This window comes from Porites lutea, chromosome 5 (genome assembly GCF_958299795.1).
Source record: "Porites lutea chromosome 5, jaPorLute2.1, whole genome shotgun sequence".
NCBI lineage: Eukaryota > Metazoa > Cnidaria > Anthozoa > Scleractinia > Poritidae > Porites > Porites lutea.
In genome coordinates this window covers 20,206,222-20,224,581 of record NC_133205.1, presented here as the reverse complement: position 1 = coordinate 20,224,581, position 18,360 = coordinate 20,206,222, and the positions used below count along the sequence as shown (strand labels likewise).

Sequence of the window (18,360 nt, the reverse complement as noted above, 5' to 3'; positions counted from 1 at the left end):
ACCCACCTATTATGAAAGTATATTTTTAGGAGAGGGCACTATGATTTAGTACACCAAACTGGCCTCTCGGCCAACCGGCCGCTCTGGTACGATGTTCGATCTGTGTGGACCACTTGTTCCAGTTCTATACGGTTGTCGCTCATACTACCGGATACATTTTCATGTCTACACGAACATCTATTTTCAGTATAGTGTGGACAGGCTATCTAAAAAAGTAAAAGACGCAATCCGAACTACTAACAAATTTATAGTCATTTGTAGAGAAGGAACCGATTTTAGTCCCTACAATTGTTACATTACCAGTGCTATTCAGTATTTTCTCGATGTCTTTCAAATGAAATTAAATATTATTAGGTATCTTATTGTAATAACCCATTAAACAGTTGTTCTCGTCATCTCAGTCCTGTTCCTTGCTGGGTGAGAGAACTCCCATATGAAAATGACAGGGTTGCTCGTCTCTCTTAGACGTAGACATTGCAGTTTTTGGTCTCACTTTGGCTGTGCAAAACAAAAAGCCAATATTTTTAACCATAACTGTATCACTAACCCCCATGAAACGGATGTAACTTTGTTGGCCAACAACTCGCAGCATTGTCCAACATTGTTGGAAGTTGTTGCGTCCGTTTGCGCGCAGCTTTAGGGTTGAGCGTAGAGAAATGCCGTAAAATTCCGAAAATAAGCCCCGGGGCTTTTTTTTTGGAGGGGCTTATCTACGGAGGAGAATTTGCGTTTCAAAATCGACTGGACTAGCCTTACAGTTGGAAGTAAATTTACCGTTTTTGCTTTTTTTAAATTTGTATTTAAGGGCAATTTTCCAAGTACAAGCCCCCGGGGGCTTATATTTGGAGGGGCAATTTAACGGAGGGTTTTTTGCGTTACTGGTCTGGGGGGCTTATATTTGGAGGGGCTTATACATGGAGGGGCTTATTTTCGGAATTTTACGGTATCTATATACAAAAAGACGTTGTCATAATGAGTTAGAGAGTGTTCTACTTTGGCTGCCCTGAGGAGACTGGTTATGAAAACTGGCAAGTAGTGAAGATGAAAACAACGGTGTTCAGTTTATGGGTATAGTTTCTTGGTATTGCGGACGGTGCAACTGCAATTATTAATCTACTTATCCGTCCAGTATTCCCTCATGCTTTCATATTGGAGCCCCCCCCCCCCCCCCTTCTCCAGCCCCACCTTCCCCCGAGACCCCTATAACAATCTAAAGAAAAAAAGGGTGCTTTGACAAAACTTAAACCATAAAGACCCTACAGAAATTACAGCTTCGTATCAAGAGTACTAGCTTTACTGGCGTTAGTAGCGGATGCCTCACGGTAACATGGCTGGTTCTGATCCAGTAGCCTGAAATAATAGTAAGGGGTATCTTCCGTCATCATCTCTTCCAGTATCGGTATTAGTTGAACGAATGAGGGTCGTTCATTTGGATCCTCCTTCCAGCAGTCCATCGTCAATTTGTATCTGTTGAAAAGGGAAAACATAGTTTAAAATACCACTACACAAAGATATGTCTCCATTTACTTTGAATCAGAAGACACTTATGTTCTATAGGCTCTTTTTAGAATGGGGCAACGTAAGGGAAAGAGGCGCGCTGAAGTTTCCACTCCTCGGATAAAAGGCTGACAATTTTAGAAAAAAAAAACTGTTTGAAGGACTATGTAAGTATTTCTTCATCGTGCCCTCTATTCGGAGGTCTTTTATTATTTCTATTCTGACTTACATTTCATCGCTGCACGTGTTGGGTTTCTCCATCCGATATCCAGATTTAAGTAAACTGCAGAGCCTCCTAGGGCTTATCCCAGGGTATGGAGTACCCCCTAAAATAACAAAATAAAGATCAATGCTGTCTTATCAAAGATTTTTAGGCTTTTCCTATTTTTCATTTTGAAATCGCTGGTAATCCCTGCAATCTGATTGGCTCTCAGCAGTGTGATTTATTTACGAATCACACAATCATATCTCTTCTAAATCGCGTTATTTATGTTCTAAACCACGTCGTACCGTCGCACCTTGCTTTATATCGCATCATTTCTGTGTCGAATACAAAATGAGATGTAAAAGCCCTTTTGTTTCCGCTTTTCAACAGGCTATTTGATCTGCCCACAGGCAAGTCCTTCCCTATGGTTCTCGATCTAAGGCACGCCTCTTGACCGCTACGTAAGAGCTGCTATCCTTCATTCTATCCAGCATTCCCGCTCGACGTCGTCCAGGTGGTCTCTTTCCTGGTATTCTTCCCTCAATAACTAATGGGACATGATCACTATGTAGTAGGGTTTGACCAAGCCAGACTCGCTGTCTTCTGTTGATAACAGATATGATGGCCCTCTCCTCACCGACACGCCTCAATACTTCTTCGTTACAGACTTTGTCAGACCAATTTATGTTTAAAACCTTTCTCCAAAGCCACATCCCACAGCTCTCCAGTCTTCGCACGTCCTCTTTCTTTATGGTCATTATTCGGCTCCATTCAGAAAAGTACCCCAGATAACAGTCTTCATAATTATCTTCTTCAGGCAAAGGCTAGCGCGCTGAAGGCTTTTGTCAGCAGTTCTTTTTACTTAGTAAACGCGTTTTCGGGCTATTCTCGATCTAATTTATTTTTCCCAGGATCCATCCTGTGTAATGAGGCTCCAAAGATAGTTAAAGTGCGACGATTCTTGACTTTATTGTTTACCCTCAAGAAAGGTCGTGAATTCCTCACCAGGCCTCTTACTGATTTTCTTCACCTTAGTCTTCTTAACATTGATCTTCATATCATATTCCTTCGCGCTTTCCTGCATTTTACCTATCATAAGTTGCAGACCTTTAACTGAACTGGCTAAGGTTGCTTGATCATCCGCAAAGCGCACTGTCTTAATGAGATGACCTCTCACTCGAATACTTTTATTCACACCACTTAAAGCATCTCTTTGCATGGCTTCAGAATATATGTTAACGAGTATGGGGGATAACGAGCTAACTTGTCTGGTGCCACGGCCAATCACTGCTGGTACGGATTGAATTCTGTGATTTCAAAATGGCTGTAATAAAGTGATAATTTCACTTCGTGTCGTGCAATTTTAGTCTGAAATCATACTTCTGATCTCAAATCGAAATCACGCGTATGATTTCAGACCAAATTGCTCTCCACTCAGTTCAATGTCCATCATGTATTATCAATTTACCAACCTCCAGGAGGGATTAAAATAACGTAATGTACAAGTTTACCATTACTGAGTATTTATTTTGCCAAGTGACACGTGATAAAGACGGCTAGGAGAACGGCGGAAGTTAGCCTATTATTTTTTCTAGTTGTTTAGCAATCATGACATTATGCAAGAATGGCCTCTTTTCTAAAGCGGTTCAAATCTCCTGTGACAGCTATCCTAAAACTGAATAGTCAGCTTTTCCGTAACTTTTCCCTACTGGTATTATTCTACCAGCATTAGTTTAAAAAGATTTATAAAACTAGCTTACCCATGGTGGCTAGTTCCCACAAAACAACTCCAAACGACCATCTGCAATAAAAGGAAGTACATAAAGAAATAGCAAGAATTAAATTCATAGAAATATCAATTTTGTTTATCTCGCCCCATGGATGGTAATTCAGGAAATTTTTGTTTGGAGTCATGGACTATGGGATCCGGAATCCTGCTAACTATGAAATTCTGGAATCTAGGCCTTTTGAAATCTGGAATACACTGAGTTGGAATCCGGAATCTAGTATCTGGAATGCGGGATGTTGAGAGTGGAATCTAGGATCCAAGATGGTCTCAGATTAACTTCGTCGGTTCACTTAGATAGAGTGATAACCGCTACTGTAGACAGTGTCACGATCAAAATTGCGCTCTTGTTTTTTTCTTGTTTTTTTTTTTTTTTTTTCAGACAGTTCTAAACAGTACATTGGAAGGTCTATGTTATCTAAAACCTCAACTTCACACTGCATCACAGGAAGCCTAAGCTTGGCCTAACTGTGACCTCGTTAACATATACTTACACGTCAGTCTTGAAAGTAAAAATGCCGCTTTCCAACGCTTCAGGTGCCATCCATTTCATTGGTAGCTTGTGCACGCTCGTAACTTCGTATATTTCACTCTCATTTGCGTGGCGTAACAAACCAAAATCAGCAATCTTCACCGCTCTGTCCTCACCAAGTAGAATATTACGGGCTGCCAGGTCACGATGAATGAATCCTTTGCTGGCCAAGTATTCCTGGAAGAGAAATAACGAAATTATTTCTCAAACAGTTTTTAGTTACCAGATACCTTTAGATCAACAAAAAATTTCCAATATGAAAATTAAAATGGAAGCTCGATTTTACGATATAGCAGGGGGATAGCAGTTTAATCGGGATTTCGTTGTAAACGAACTCTCGATTTAACGATCTGGCGGAAAAGCAACCACGTACAATAAACCGTCTGTTCCAGGCTCAAAGATAGCCCGCCACCGCCCCTTTTTCCTAGATCACGCTTTTTTGCCTTATTTTTGCCATTGCCACCCCTACTATCGAGAGCCTGGAACAGGCCACTGCAAGCTGTGCCTGGCAAACGGTCCGGAAAGCGGGAGGAAGTGATCGTCGGTCTATTCATGAAGAATGGAGGGAGGATTTCCGTTACAGCTTTTGGAAAACAAGAAACAAATTAAGAAATTGGCCAAGAAATCCCCGCGACGTATACTTTTCAGCACAAAAAGCCGTCAAAGTTGAACAAGCTAAGTGAATTACAGTCGACTCCAGATAACTCGAACCCTCGCTAACTCGAACCTTGTGCTGAACTCGAACCAGAATTGATTTCCCCTGGATATTTCCTTTACTGTAATTTACCGTCAGTAACTCGAACCCTCGATAACTTGAATCTCCCGCTAACTCGAAATAATTTTTGTTTCCCTTCAGATCACTTTCATACAATTTTACCCTCGATAACTCGAAGGAATGAATATTGGTTGAGAAATAAGGTTTTCAGTTAAGATTTCAACAGCGGAAGAAAGCCCGTTGACACCTGTTGACACTTAATTAAATGCTGTTTTTGAGAGAGACTTGGGGTAAGTGGAATCAAGCCCTTCTTAGACTACCACGCCTGAAAAAAGAAAAAAAAACCTATTGCTTCTTACTATACTGCTGATTTCTATTTCGAAGTCACCCAAAACGGCTTACCTCAGTGAACATTATTCATTTAGAGAATAGATTTTTTCGTTAAAAAAGGTTCATTCATACAAATGAATAAACAGCAATTATTGGATGAGGCAGAGTTATGCAGATCAAGGAGGGTGTATTTGCAAAACCTAAAAGCCAAATATACAGCTGAGCCACCAGATATATCAATTGAGCTTACAATAGTTAGCAAATACCATCATGGTGGCCGTTTACGAAAAGCAATCCCTTAGCTTCAACCATCAGTTTCACTTGCAGACCGTTTATTGTTTTTCCAAGATTCCGAGTACGGGAGTATTTATCTAGAAAGTTCTTGCTGCTCAGTCTTCCATTCCCGAAAACAAATTTAATCATTGCTCTTTCTTTCCTCTACTTCCCTTCTTTTCTCAGGGGCGTAGCCCCTGTAGGCCTGGGCCTTCAAATTTTTGGTTTGATCACTCTACCGCTTGAAATAAATTATGCGTTGTTGGAGTCAGCTGAAAAGCTTAAGAGCTCAAAGAGTTGGTGAGGTCAGTGCGTACTGGTCATGCGTACAATTTTCAGGATATTTGGAAATGAAAGTCAGCCAGGCCTACAACTAACCAAAAAGCTGGCAACGTCCCTAAATGTCAGGCTTGTACGTACGATTCAAATTAAATAACTGATAGCTTAGCCTAATTCAGGTCATATGGCTGTATTCACTGGACACCTTTTCGAAAATACGAACAGACCTGATTTTTCAATAGGTACCTTCAGGACGGCTCCATGTGATTTTTAGGCTTCTCGGGATATAATAAAAAACTCGATTTTTTAACCTTATTTTTAAAATCAAACGGCTGATTTTTATGTGTGCTACGTTTCACGAAAAATTCAGCAAGATATTAGTTACCCCTATAATGGTCTGTTATAATTAACGCAGCAATTTGAATGCCTGAAAAATCTGCCGTCTCATGCCCGGATAGCATAATACTTGCAGACGCAGAAAAAACTAGTAGTAAAGTATTTTAAATACGGGGAAGAGGCAGATTTTTGTGATTTGCAAACGATGACTAAATTGCTCAAAGCATTCTTCAGTCGAAAAAGTTCTTACCATCCCTTTAGCAATCTGCCACGCATAACAAAGAACTTCTTTCCCTGAAATGTCTTCTTCATCATCTTCCTTGCCCTCACAGCTGCCTTCTTCTTTCTTGATGGTGATCTTTTCTTCGACGTTTCTCAAAGGCTCAGCGGGAGTGAGCTCTTTTTCTTTGGAGAAATGGGCAATACTGATCGAAGGTAACACCATCACCGACGTAACCGACCCCTTTCGCCGTTCATTTCGTTGAAATGACGTGTTGACATCGTCACTTTCTTCTTCCTCCTTGTCATCTTCGTAACCCAGGTTTAAGCAAGAAGGTTCCATCTCAGATCGAGGAGCGTCGTTGATTAGAATTCCTCTTTCAACGTCGTCCAGGTCGATTTTAATTTCCTTCGTCCCGCTGGTATGATAGCCACCGTCTTTTCCACTTTCTTCATTATTTCTTTCCCTGTTCTCCTCTTTCAGGTTTTCATCCAGGACATATTTTGTTTGCAGGTTCTTGGACACCAATTTCGGCCTCTCAGGAACAGGAGGCTTAAGCCTTTCAACGACATCACTCTGACGACTCTTTTTCATTGTAAGCTGCAAAAAAATATTGAAATGAATTCCGTCTGATCATGAAACGGTTTTGTCAGCAGAAACAATTTCAACACTATCAGTTGGTTAGCCGAAATATTTTTACCCAGCAATTAAAAGGAATCTATGTGAATTGAAAGATTACTTAACCGACGTTAAACTGAAAACCTAGCCTGGAAAACCTTATGGGCCAACTTTCTTTAAATCGTCCACGGAAAAATCAAATGGATTAAACTGCAATAGAAACAAAGCTTTTCTTCTGCTTTGTTACAATTTTCTGTGACATTTTAAGATACACAGTCCCAAAAACGCGACGTGTGCTTTTGAATATTTGGTTTGACCTAATGCCACTTGTGACGTCATATTTCGTACAGGGCTTTCGGGACTCACAATCATTATCTCCACCAAAATATTTTGAAGGGTTTTTTAAAAAGAAACTTTTCTACTGCGTCGGTCGGAGGTTGAAAAGAAAAACTCTCACTGGTGTCATGGGTTGATTTGAATAACTCATCTTGCCACCATTGAAAGACCATGGATGGAAAAGCTGACGGGCATTTTGAGTGGAAGCCCTTTGTTAGCTTGAATCAAGGACGGTTTATCAAATGGCGGAGCTCAACTATGGTGAATACATAGGAAAATGAGAAAAAATAAGTAAATTACCAGAATGAAAAGCGTTCGTTGAAGTAAACTACTCTTGTCTTGTTACCATGTTCAAACAATAGCGTAGCTCCACCATTAGTAATCCCGTGATTCATGCTGACCAGAAAAGGTTAACGCCCACCTGGGGGGAGGGGGGTACTCTCAAAAATTTCGAATAGTTGAGACAAGCGAAAACCAATATCCTATTAAAGACCCAAACATGGAAAATGAAGCCCAGTTCAAGGGAAAAACAAGACCTAAGAATCAGTGGAAACAGAAAAAAACTTCCTTAAATCGCGCTCCTAATCAGCTCTAGGGTAAAGTTCAGTTTTAACAGATCTATGATTTGTTTTTGGTGTGTTGGGCATTAACGCACGTGAATTTTACCTGATAGAATAAGGGTACCCTATCTAAGGATCACATCGGCAACACTGCTCTAATAAGGGCAAGAAGGATACCATATTTAAGAATGGAGATCCTCATCCTATCGGGCGGGGGTACCCCCAGGGGTAAACGTTCAAAACATCATTTTTTTTCTTTCCTGACCACCTACGCCTCCCCTAAGACAAACGCTACCTTCTTACTTAGGGCAAAATGTGGCTTAGGGGAGGGATAGGTGGGCAGTTTCCCGCAAAACCTTAACTGATCCTACCGGGGCAAGCTTGGCTTTATTAACTAAGCGTTGAATACAAATTTTTGTATATTTACCGATCTTTGTTTTCCGAATACATGAATAGCATTTAAACAGTCTCGCTGTATAAACCGCGTTTGGAAAAATACCAATATCCGGTTGCATTCATGTCTACATTTTTAGTGCACCTCTGTCTTTGAGAACTTAAATTATAGGTAACATGTACAAATTCTCACATCAAGTTGTTTAGCATCTTATTATTTTTACTGAAGACGATGGTTTTTAGACGTGTGATGAGGTAGAGGATTTTCCGTCTGCCTTAAGAGACCACACAATGTAAGAAAAAGAACATATACACGCCCAGGACGATGTTCATTAGAAAGTGCAGCACAGAATACTAATGACGTCAGAGTGACTAATTTGCCATGTTTGTGTGAAATCTGCCATTCTTGTTATTTTCATAAAAAAAAGTCAGACAAACTTGACATTTTAATAACAAAAAGACGAACAAAATTGTGGAATTTGTTTGTCTGAGTTTGAGTGTTATAAATAGTGCCTGTGCGCAACCCTATTGCGAATGGAGAGAAGATATTTTTTTAAACAAAAGGCAAAAAAGAAGGCAGCAAATTTTTATTGATATGGCTGATAAAGTAATGATACCTGTTGCCTTTTGTTTCTGAGCCACTGAAGAAGATCTCCGTTAGGAACATATTCCATGATTAACATGATGGGATGTGATTGGATCCAGTAGCCGAGCATGCTCACAATATTACGGTGTGTTCCGACTTCCTTCATCAGCTCGATTTCCTGAACTAACTGCCGTTTGTCCTCCTCCGTGGCATTTTCTAAAAAACAAAAGACATTTAAAGAAAATCCAGGTAACCGTGACCTGCGTATATGCTACACGATATCAGTTAGTGCTAAACAACTAAAACCAGATGTAAAGAACAAAAGAACTAATTAAGATAAAAATATATTTAACCTATAAAAATATAACACAGTCAATAGCTCAGGTCCTAATTTTTGCCTGAGAAAAAAATCTATTTGTTAAGAAATTGGTTCCCTAAGTTAAGTGACGTAGATAAAACAAAGTCTCAAAGAAAAACCGTTAGTTCTCTTCATCCAACGATCACCAAACACAACATGTAACATAATGCGATACTGGATGATCTCTTAGTCCGGAAACTTTTCTCTTTAATCTTAGACGCCACTTTTTGTGTTCTTTTATTGCTTCCTTATTCTCGACCCACGGGCAGTTCATCTCCAGTAATATGACTTTCTTTGAGTGCACATTTGTAATCCTTATGCATCTATCAAATTGGCTCACTTCCATTGACTCTGCATATACAGGGACATCCCAGTATGCTTTTGTAGTTGGGTTTCATGAAGGGTTTTCGGCTTACTGTCATCGTCATCATTATCATCATCATCATCATCATCATCAAGCTCCAAGGCGCTTTACAATAAATGTTTTCAACTAAAACGACTAGAAAGCAGTAACTCGTAACATTAAAAATTAGAAAAATTGTTAGACAAAACTAAGAAATAAAAATAAAGCTTAGAAGTTTTTAGAGCTTTACGATTTTTCTTAGAAGAACGAATATTCAAACTCTATTTTACACTGTATGTTCTGGAGAATCATTCCAAAGTTAAGGGACACAAAACGAAAAAGCATGATCGCCCGGTAAAATTTTAGCCTTGATCTGGGTGTTACTAATTAACAAGTTCATGGTTGATGATCGTAAACTCCTAACAGGCTTGTAAGTTTGAAACAAATGATGATTATAGCTCGGACATAAATAATTTAAAATTCCGCTACTCATACTTCAAGGGAAGCCAAGGTAGTTCTCTAAGTAAAGCTGCAGTAATACGATCAGATAAAGTTCTCAAGTGACTGAAACATGCGAATAACGTATTTCGAAAGATCACATACTCATCACAATCTACACATTACGAAGGAATGCACTAACATTTTGAATTGGTTTAAAGAGGTAATCTGTTATCGTGTCACAGCCCTGAGGAGTGATCATGCAGCCTGCTCTGTTTTGCATTTTTATATCTGTGTGGTTTTCTTAAAAAGTGCCCGCTCGGTTTTCGCTCGAGCATGGGCATCGATTTAAGCGCTATATACTCTTTAGCACATTTAATGTTACATAATCTCGAGCTTGTCTATAATACCACTTAAAACACGACTAACCTTGGAGCACACCTTATCAATGTTCTGATCTCACTGAAGGTTTTTATGTCTACATTAATTGATTCATTGCAAAAAGTGTGGTAAATTGCAAACATTCAAGGAGGTTATTAATATAAGTAATATATTATAATATAAGAAAACAAAAGAAAACAAAATTTAAGATCAAAAATGGGCCCCTGAGGTACATCACACTGGGCGCTTTCCATTTAGGAAAAAATACCGGAAATTTTGGTGGGAGCAAAAGTGGAATTTCCGACTGGTAAAAAGTTGTTCTATTTGGTCGTAAACCCCGGTACGTCGCGGTGCCCGACGGCCCAAGAGGTGATGAAGTTCCTGACATCACGATCTTCCCAGTTTGTTAGTTTGTTAGATGTCATAGTTTCAGAATAGGGTGAAGGCGACCGACTGGAATCTCAAAAAGAAGCGTCTGAATAGAGCAAATGGAGGGAAAAGCGTGTAGCAGAAAAATTGCAGGGATTCTCTTCAGTGAATATGAACCTCTGAATAAATATTGCTATTACTTATTACTAGACACTTACCAATTAATTCAAGGCCAGGGCACTCGTGGTGCAAAAGTGCCTCCATTGTGGAACCAGCAAAAAACCAAACCGTACATTGATACATGAGATCGAGGAAAGCCATTTTGATTTGCTAACTGGCCGTGACAGATTTTCTTGCCGTGGACCTGGAACTGGTACAAACTACGAGAAACGTGTAAATGGAACACGAAATTCCGTTCAGAAATTCCAACCGGGAAAACCAGGCCACCTTTTTAGACTTTCCACTTTTTTTGGGAATTTTCCAGTGGGACGAACCGACGAAAGGTGTTCCATTTACCGCCGAACCGGCGAAATTTCGGAAATTTTGACTAAATGGAAAGCGCCCACTATTACCGACTGGGGCACTCAGATGCTGTTTTCCACGATATGATGTTTGCCATCTATTGGATTAAATAATTCAAACCTGTTACAAGAGAGCCTCTCTTGGTTGTTATTAATAAGAATTACTCCCTTGAATAACGTTTGCTGAAAGAGTAAGTTATCTTTTTGCCATATTCTGAATTCACCTACCAGGTGGAACTTTTGTAGCAACAATACGTCCCTCATGCGAATCAAAACTGTGATCCTTTGGTTTGGAGAATGTATTCTTTTCAGGTACCGCCCTCATCACGCTCTTATAAACTCTTCCAAAAGCGCCTCGTCCCAGTTCCTCCATAATAGTAACCCGCTCGTGTGGGACTTCCAGCAACATAAACTCAGCAATGTCAGACTCACTGGACCTAGAGAAAATAGTGCAAATTAAATGTTAATGAAATTCGTCGTCATTAATCATGGGCTTGTGGTAATGCTTTAATCAGAGATGCATGGCTTCCTGGTTCATACAAGGTGATAAAAGTACATCGCCTTGGTCTGTAAGGAAGGTCACTCACCAGCGCGACTTGACTGAGGGAAAGACACTTAAAGACCAACAGACACTTAAACAGAATAAAATATCGTCTTTTTCCGCATGCATATCATCATCATAATACAAAGCATTCACAAAGACAATAACATTTTATGAAATACCGTTCATTCCTCTTTGCTCTCTTACGGTAGACAATTATCCCCACCACCAAAGCAGAAACAGCCACGGAAACTCCCAGCACTATCCAGAGTATGGAAACTCCTGTAGGAGAACCTGTGGGAACTCTTGGAAGAGCCTCTCTGGTCACTGAGGGATACAAACAATCGTAAATGTAAGGAGCCGTTGATATACAAACGTGGTTGGAATACGTTTCCTAATAAACTTATAAACGGAATAAGTTTCCTAGTAACTATTTCTCTTTTACGACTCGTTATAGTTTACAGGCCTCTATATTCTGTTAAACATGCTGTGACCACATCCACATTTTTCACTGAGCCGTTTAACGATTACCTCAAGTCTCTGGTCATGTCAAGTGAGCCCTTGATAATTTTGGGCGATTTTAATATCCGTATGGACCTACTACCTCTCGGATATACTGGAGTCGATGGGTCTCAAGCAGCATGTTTGTCTACTACGCATGAACTTGGTCATACACTTGACTTAATTACTACTCGTACATCTGATAACATCATTGCTGCTTGCCCTTGTATTAGTGAGTTATTCTCCGACCATTTTCCAGTCTTCAGTCAAATAAATACCTCTTATTAGCCGAGTTTTCGGTCCGTACTGTAAATTACGGACCGATCCGTAATTTACAGTACGGACCGAAAAAACGAAGCTAATAAGATGTTTATTATATGGCTTCTTCCTGTTTGGGGGACCGCAAACAAGTGCAGGACGCACGATTTGACAGTCATTTGACAGGCGTCAAAAAAGAAAGTTTTTATTGGCGCACGAAAACAATAGCATACAACAAAGGGTTTCCGAGAAAGTGAAAACAAATTCGCCACGTTAAAAAAGTTTATTAGGTCAAAACTAAGAGAACTGTAAGTTTTAGCTCTTAAGTGTAACGCTGGAGTATTTTGGAAACCGGACACAGTGTCTGTCTACAAGTCGTTTCCATCTTTCCTCCGTTTGTCCTTGTAAAGAAAACACTGCAAAAGGCAAAGAAGTTTTTCAAGGTAAGTTTGTTGTCATTGTCGAAGGATTCACTCGTTAATTGTTTTTGGGAAAACCTCCCTTTCTGCCAGTTCATTCTCGTCTTCAATTGTGATCTGCGTTAAAATTTTCAAACACTGACTAGAATTCTCTTCCTCGGTAAGGATACGATTCAGTTTCTACCACAGCTTCGTTCTTATTAAAACAAAGCTAGGTTAAAATTTGGAAAAGCAAAGTCAACATCCCAGTCCTCAGAGTTTACATACATATTTTAAAGTTTATTCGGTCAAAACTAAGAGCACTGTAAGTATTCACTCGTTAATGTGACGCTGGAGTCTTTTGAAAACTGGACATTAATTGTGTCTGGCTCGGACTCGCTTCTATCGTTTTTTCGTTGGTCTTTGAAAACACACTGCAAATGGCAAAGAAGCTTGCCATCGATTTATAGCCCGCGCGCTTCGCAGTTGAGATCGTAACGACTCACTATAACAGCCGACTGGAGAGTCTAAGTCGTTAGGTGGATCATGATAAAGCTGAGAAGGAATGGCCTCAGAAATTGGTTAGGGTCAATTGATTTCATCTTCCTGAACTCTTTTTTTCGCGCTTGGACCATAAATCGATGGAAAAAAACTCGGTCCGTAATTTACAGTACGGACCGAAAACTCGGCTAATAAGAGGTATATAGACCTCAAGCTAACGTCACGCATGTGCAGTTCAGGAGGATGAAATCAATTGACCCTAACCAATTTCTGAGGCCATTCCTTCTTCTCAGCTTTATCATGATCCACCTAACGACTTAGACTCTCCAGTCGGCTGTTATAATGAGTCGTTACGATCTCAACTGAATATGTATGCACCTGTCTTAACTCGTGACATTAATGTCAGGCCTCTTGCTGCGTGGTTCAATGAAGGTATTAGGAATGCCAAACGCTTGAGACGAAATGCTGAAAAGACGTGGAGAGCTACAAGATTATCTGTTGATCTTGCTGCTTTTAAGAAGGAAAGAAATCGTGTAGTAAATTTGGTGAATGAGACACGCCGTGTTTACTATAATCAGTTTATCGAAGATAACAGCACAGACCAGAGGAGGCTTTCGCGGCAAGTAAGAGTTCAAGACTCAAGAATATGAAAAAAGATCGATGTCTTCCACACATTCTGTTTCACTTCTTGCAAACAATATGGGTCAGTTTTTTTATTGCCAAGGTAACCAATATCAGGTCAAAGATGAACGGCATTCTTGCTGTCAACGTCCGAGTCCAACCTGGAATCTGAATCTGGTAATATTGTATTTTCCCACTTCCAATGCCAAGCCTGACTGAGACAGTTCGTCATATGACTACATCTGTAAAGAACAAATCTTGCATCTTCACGTTTAGACTCACTCCTTCCTGCCATTGCTAATATGACCAGCCTGTCCTTGCAGACTGGATATTTTGCTGAAACCTGGAACCCATTATTAAAAAAGCCCGGCCTCGATCTACTGTTCAAGCATTTTCGTCTAATAAGCAACTTTGTGGCATGTTACCAATAATCTCTTCCCTCAATTGCAATCTGCTTAAGTAACTACTACTAACTACCAGCAACTACCAGTAACTACTAGCAACTACAAGTAACTACTAGTAACTACCTTTAACTACTAGTAACTACTAGTAACTACTAGTAACTACAAAAAACTACCAGTAACTACTAGCAATTACCAGTAACTAATACTAACTACCTTTAACTGCTAGTAACTACCAGTAACTACAAGTAACTACTAGCAACTAACAGTAACCATTAGCATAACCAGTAACTACTAGTGACTACAAGTAACTAGTTCTGGTAACTAATATATAGATTTAGCCAGGGCTAAAAGCGAAGCTCCCATTAATACACTTATAATTTAAATCAAACAATAAACTTGTGATCCACAAATCAGTTAAGTTAAGGGCACATTCATGTGACTTTTGAGGGAAAGGCTAAGTTATTTCTTACATCGAGTTGATAGCCTTATATATATATGTACACCCAAAAACAGCAAACATCTTCAATCACATTCAAGAGCTATAATGGCTCTTGATCACAGTAGATTAGGCCTCGAAAACAAATTCTTGGAAAACAAATCAGGCCGCATTTTTTGCGTTCGATAGGTTTACTTTACAAATTCTTGCCAACAAATCTGGGGGTGTGTAAACCAACCTTTTATACTCTTTATACATCACATCTGAGGTGAAACAGTACTATTTATCATACAGACCTCGGACAGAATGCGGCATTTCACAATTTTTCAAGACAAATTGCACGTATTAGTCAATACTCAGGACGATCAATCGTGGCATTTTAGCGAAACTGTTCAAAAAAAATTCCAAAATCACCCATACGGCCAGCCGGTTCTCATTTCTAGTGCGAGCTGTAAGTGTGGTCAAGTGTTTGAATGAACTTTAATAGAGTTACGCTTCAACATAATAACGAATTTATTATTATTATTTTTTGTTATTTAATGGTTTCAGTTATAACGATGTGTAATCTTATAAAGCGTTTGATACGCGCGACATTTTTGAGTACTCCTGCAAGCGATATTCATGAACGATGAAAACAAACGGCACCTACAAGCGATTAAAATTTCAAGAGAGACTACTAACAATCAATAAAAGAAATATAATTCGGTGAAACATTTACAGAGGCAACAATTTTCATTCACGAAGACAGGTATTAAAGTGTGTCCAAAAATCCTGAGTCTTTAAAAGCCGGCCTCCCAGTTTTGCTTTTTTCAAAGATGAACTCCTCGAAGCAAGAAAATCGCTAAAAGGTTTCTTTATACAGCCAAATTTATAACTAAATATTCTTCGGAACGTTTTCTTTCTATTTGCGGTGAGAAAATATATCTGAAGGCCTTTTAAGTTCTGTAAACTTATATCAAACCTGACACTAGGTCAGATCATTGACTCAAATCTTACAAACGTGCATAAACTTGCCTCATAAACTGTGCTCGACTTCATGAAATTAGACATAACAAAAACAAACATCAAATACAATAATTACTCAGGCTTACCATTCGAGATTCAGTTCCTGAAAGCTATCAAGGAAGGCCACAGTTGCTTGAGACTTTTAAACCCTGTTACGCATTAAGCAAGGTGAAAAACGAAAACGATGCCATCCGAAATCGGATTACCGAATTTTGACAAGCGACGCATTTCTCAACCAAAACCCCAATAAACAAACCAGCCATGAATAATAGAAGACTCTTGATAGCAGCTGTATTTCATTTTGTACATCCAGTGGAAAAAGACAGTTAAAAACATCACAAGTTGACAGAAAACTCTGTAAGCTTCAGCGCAAGCTGTCAAAGTAAACAACTTTCAAGATGCTGCATAAATTTTCCGCATGAACTCACCAGTCAAATTTTGACCAATCAGAGCCTAAAAATTGGACGCAGAGCGTGACCAACGCGTGTCCATGGTAAGAAAAGGTCTTCCCGCCTGTATTTTTAAAAAACTGGCTAATTTTAGTAGTGCGGGGCCATAATGACATAAACACAACATATTTCATATGAATCATTGGAAAAAATAAACTTGAGCCTGCGATCATTTGAAACTGGTAATTTGTCAACGGATACACCGTATTCACAAATGGCGGACACGCGGGAAAAAACTGGTGCCTAGTCATGAAAGCGAGGCGTTGGAGGATAAACAAAAATTGCAAATTAAGACTTTCAGAGAACTTGCAGAGTGTTTAGCACGGATTCCACCTAAAATAACTTTGTACGGACTTCGTTTTAAATACAATTACGTGGGATGCTTTCTGCTTTTAATGTTTAGTAGTGATTTGCTGTTTGCAATCAAAAAGGACGCGTATATCTTCAAGGAAACAGGATGATTTTGTAGGTCTGCGAAGCATCAGAAGCTCGACAAGTGGACGATGGCTGGAGAAAAGCGGCAAACATGTTGGCCCAAACTTCACATTGAAACCGAGTACGAAAGCCAGCTCACTGCAATTCGGTGAAACAGAACTATAAACAAATCTTGGTGGCAAGAAGAAAAGAAATAAGCGACAGGTATATGGCCTACTTGTTAACGTAAGAGACGTCTGACGCTGAACAATTCAAGTCGAGCCGATGGAAAAAAGGAAGACAGGAAAGAAGAGGTGACTGAGGTTTCGATGAAGTCATGTTTGTTTTTTGTTTGCTAGGACGTTATTCTCTGGTCTTTATCGATGAAGGACATCAATTAGAACTAATTTTTTAGTATAAACTGCAGGAGCGACCGAGTGGAGTACGCTCAAATTTCAACTTGTTACTCGGCAGACTCGGTAAGCCGGCCACATCATTTCAGCGAGTAATTTCGTATCTCTTATCTTTGGCTATTAAGAGCTTTAACTTTATGTTCCATAATATTTTAAAGTTGAAGAATACATAAATAAATAAAATGATGGTCTTCTTCAAGTTAAACGGATCCAGACTCGAATTTAATTATTCGAAACAGAAGCTTGCCGTGTTCAGTCCTGACACAAACATTGCCTTTAAAGTTTAACTTAGTAAAATGTGAGCTTTATACCGCTTTTTTACCAAGGGCTCTCCGAGATCATGCCCTAGAGGAGACCAGGCAAATAGCAAGTCATAACAGCTTCTAAGTTTGATAAAATTATGTTTAATTATTTCGCAATAACAAAGAAATCATGAGATTTTTGCTAAGCTGTGCCAACGTACCTCTAACAATTTACTCCAAACCGACGGAATTAATATGATCCAAAGGAAGTTGTAAATACAGACATACATATATACATAGATATGTATAAAATGACACTGACATGAATGAATGAGCTTCGTGAATGAATCTTTCACCCGCTCTCGACTTGACCTGTTTTGTGTAATGGCGGAGGTCCATTCCGTTGACAAGTAGGCCATATATCCGTCGCTTATTTCTCTTTTTCTCGCCACCAATATCTGTTTTTATTTCTGTTTTACAGAATTGTAGAGATCTGGCTTTCGTATTCGGTTTCAGCGTGAAGTTTGGGCCATCATGTTTGCCGCTTTTCTCCAGCCATCGCCCACTTGTCGAGCTTCTGATGCTTCGGAAACCTACAAAATCATCCTGTTTCCTTGAAGATATACGCGTCCCTTTTGATTGCAAACAGCAAATCACTACTAAATATTAAAAACTGAAGACATCCTACGTAATTGTATTTAAAAAGAAGTCCGTACAGAGTTATTTTAGGTGGAATCCGTGCTAAACACTCTGCAAGTTCTCTTAAAGTCTTAATTTGCAATTTTTGTTTATCCTCCAACGCCTCGCTTTCATGACTAGGCACCAGTTTTTTCCCGCGTGTCCGCCATTTGTGAATACGGTGTATAACTTCAAAAAAATACTCGAGCTCGATGGGTCGACACTTGAGCCCGCGGTACGGTCAGGTGATACTGGTCAGCGGATACCCTGTTTTGACAGCTGTCAATTGATCACAACATTGATGTGCAATTAGTTTTCTTCTGGGCTCCCAAACTGGCTAGAAAGTATGAGAGTAAACATTGGTTCCCCTGTGGTGCGGACGGACGGTCGTTCGTTCGTTCGTTCGGTGTAGGGTCACGTGAT

The 18,360-nt window shown here is 39.6% G+C and overlaps 1 protein-coding gene across 1 annotated transcript; it reads right to left on the bottom strand.

Moving 5' to 3' along the window:
- Window positions 1–1,240: 1,240 nt before the first annotated feature.
- Window positions 1,241–14,191, bottom strand: LOC140936631 (fibroblast growth factor receptor 2-like). Its single transcript, XM_073386129.1, has 9 exons — window positions 14,179–14,191; window positions 11,800–11,944; window positions 11,305–11,513; window positions 8,698–8,882; window positions 6,204–6,773; window positions 3,983–4,197; window positions 3,463–3,503; window positions 1,727–1,823; window positions 1,241–1,467 (listed from the first exon to the last, which is right to left on the bottom strand). Exons 1-9 carry the CDS (start codon window positions 14,189–14,191, stop codon window positions 1,266–1,268), a joined length of 1,677 nt encoding a protein of 558 aa, XP_073242230.1. The 3' UTR covers window positions 1,241–1,265.
- Between the last annotated feature and the right edge of the window lie 4,169 nt (window positions 14,192–18,360).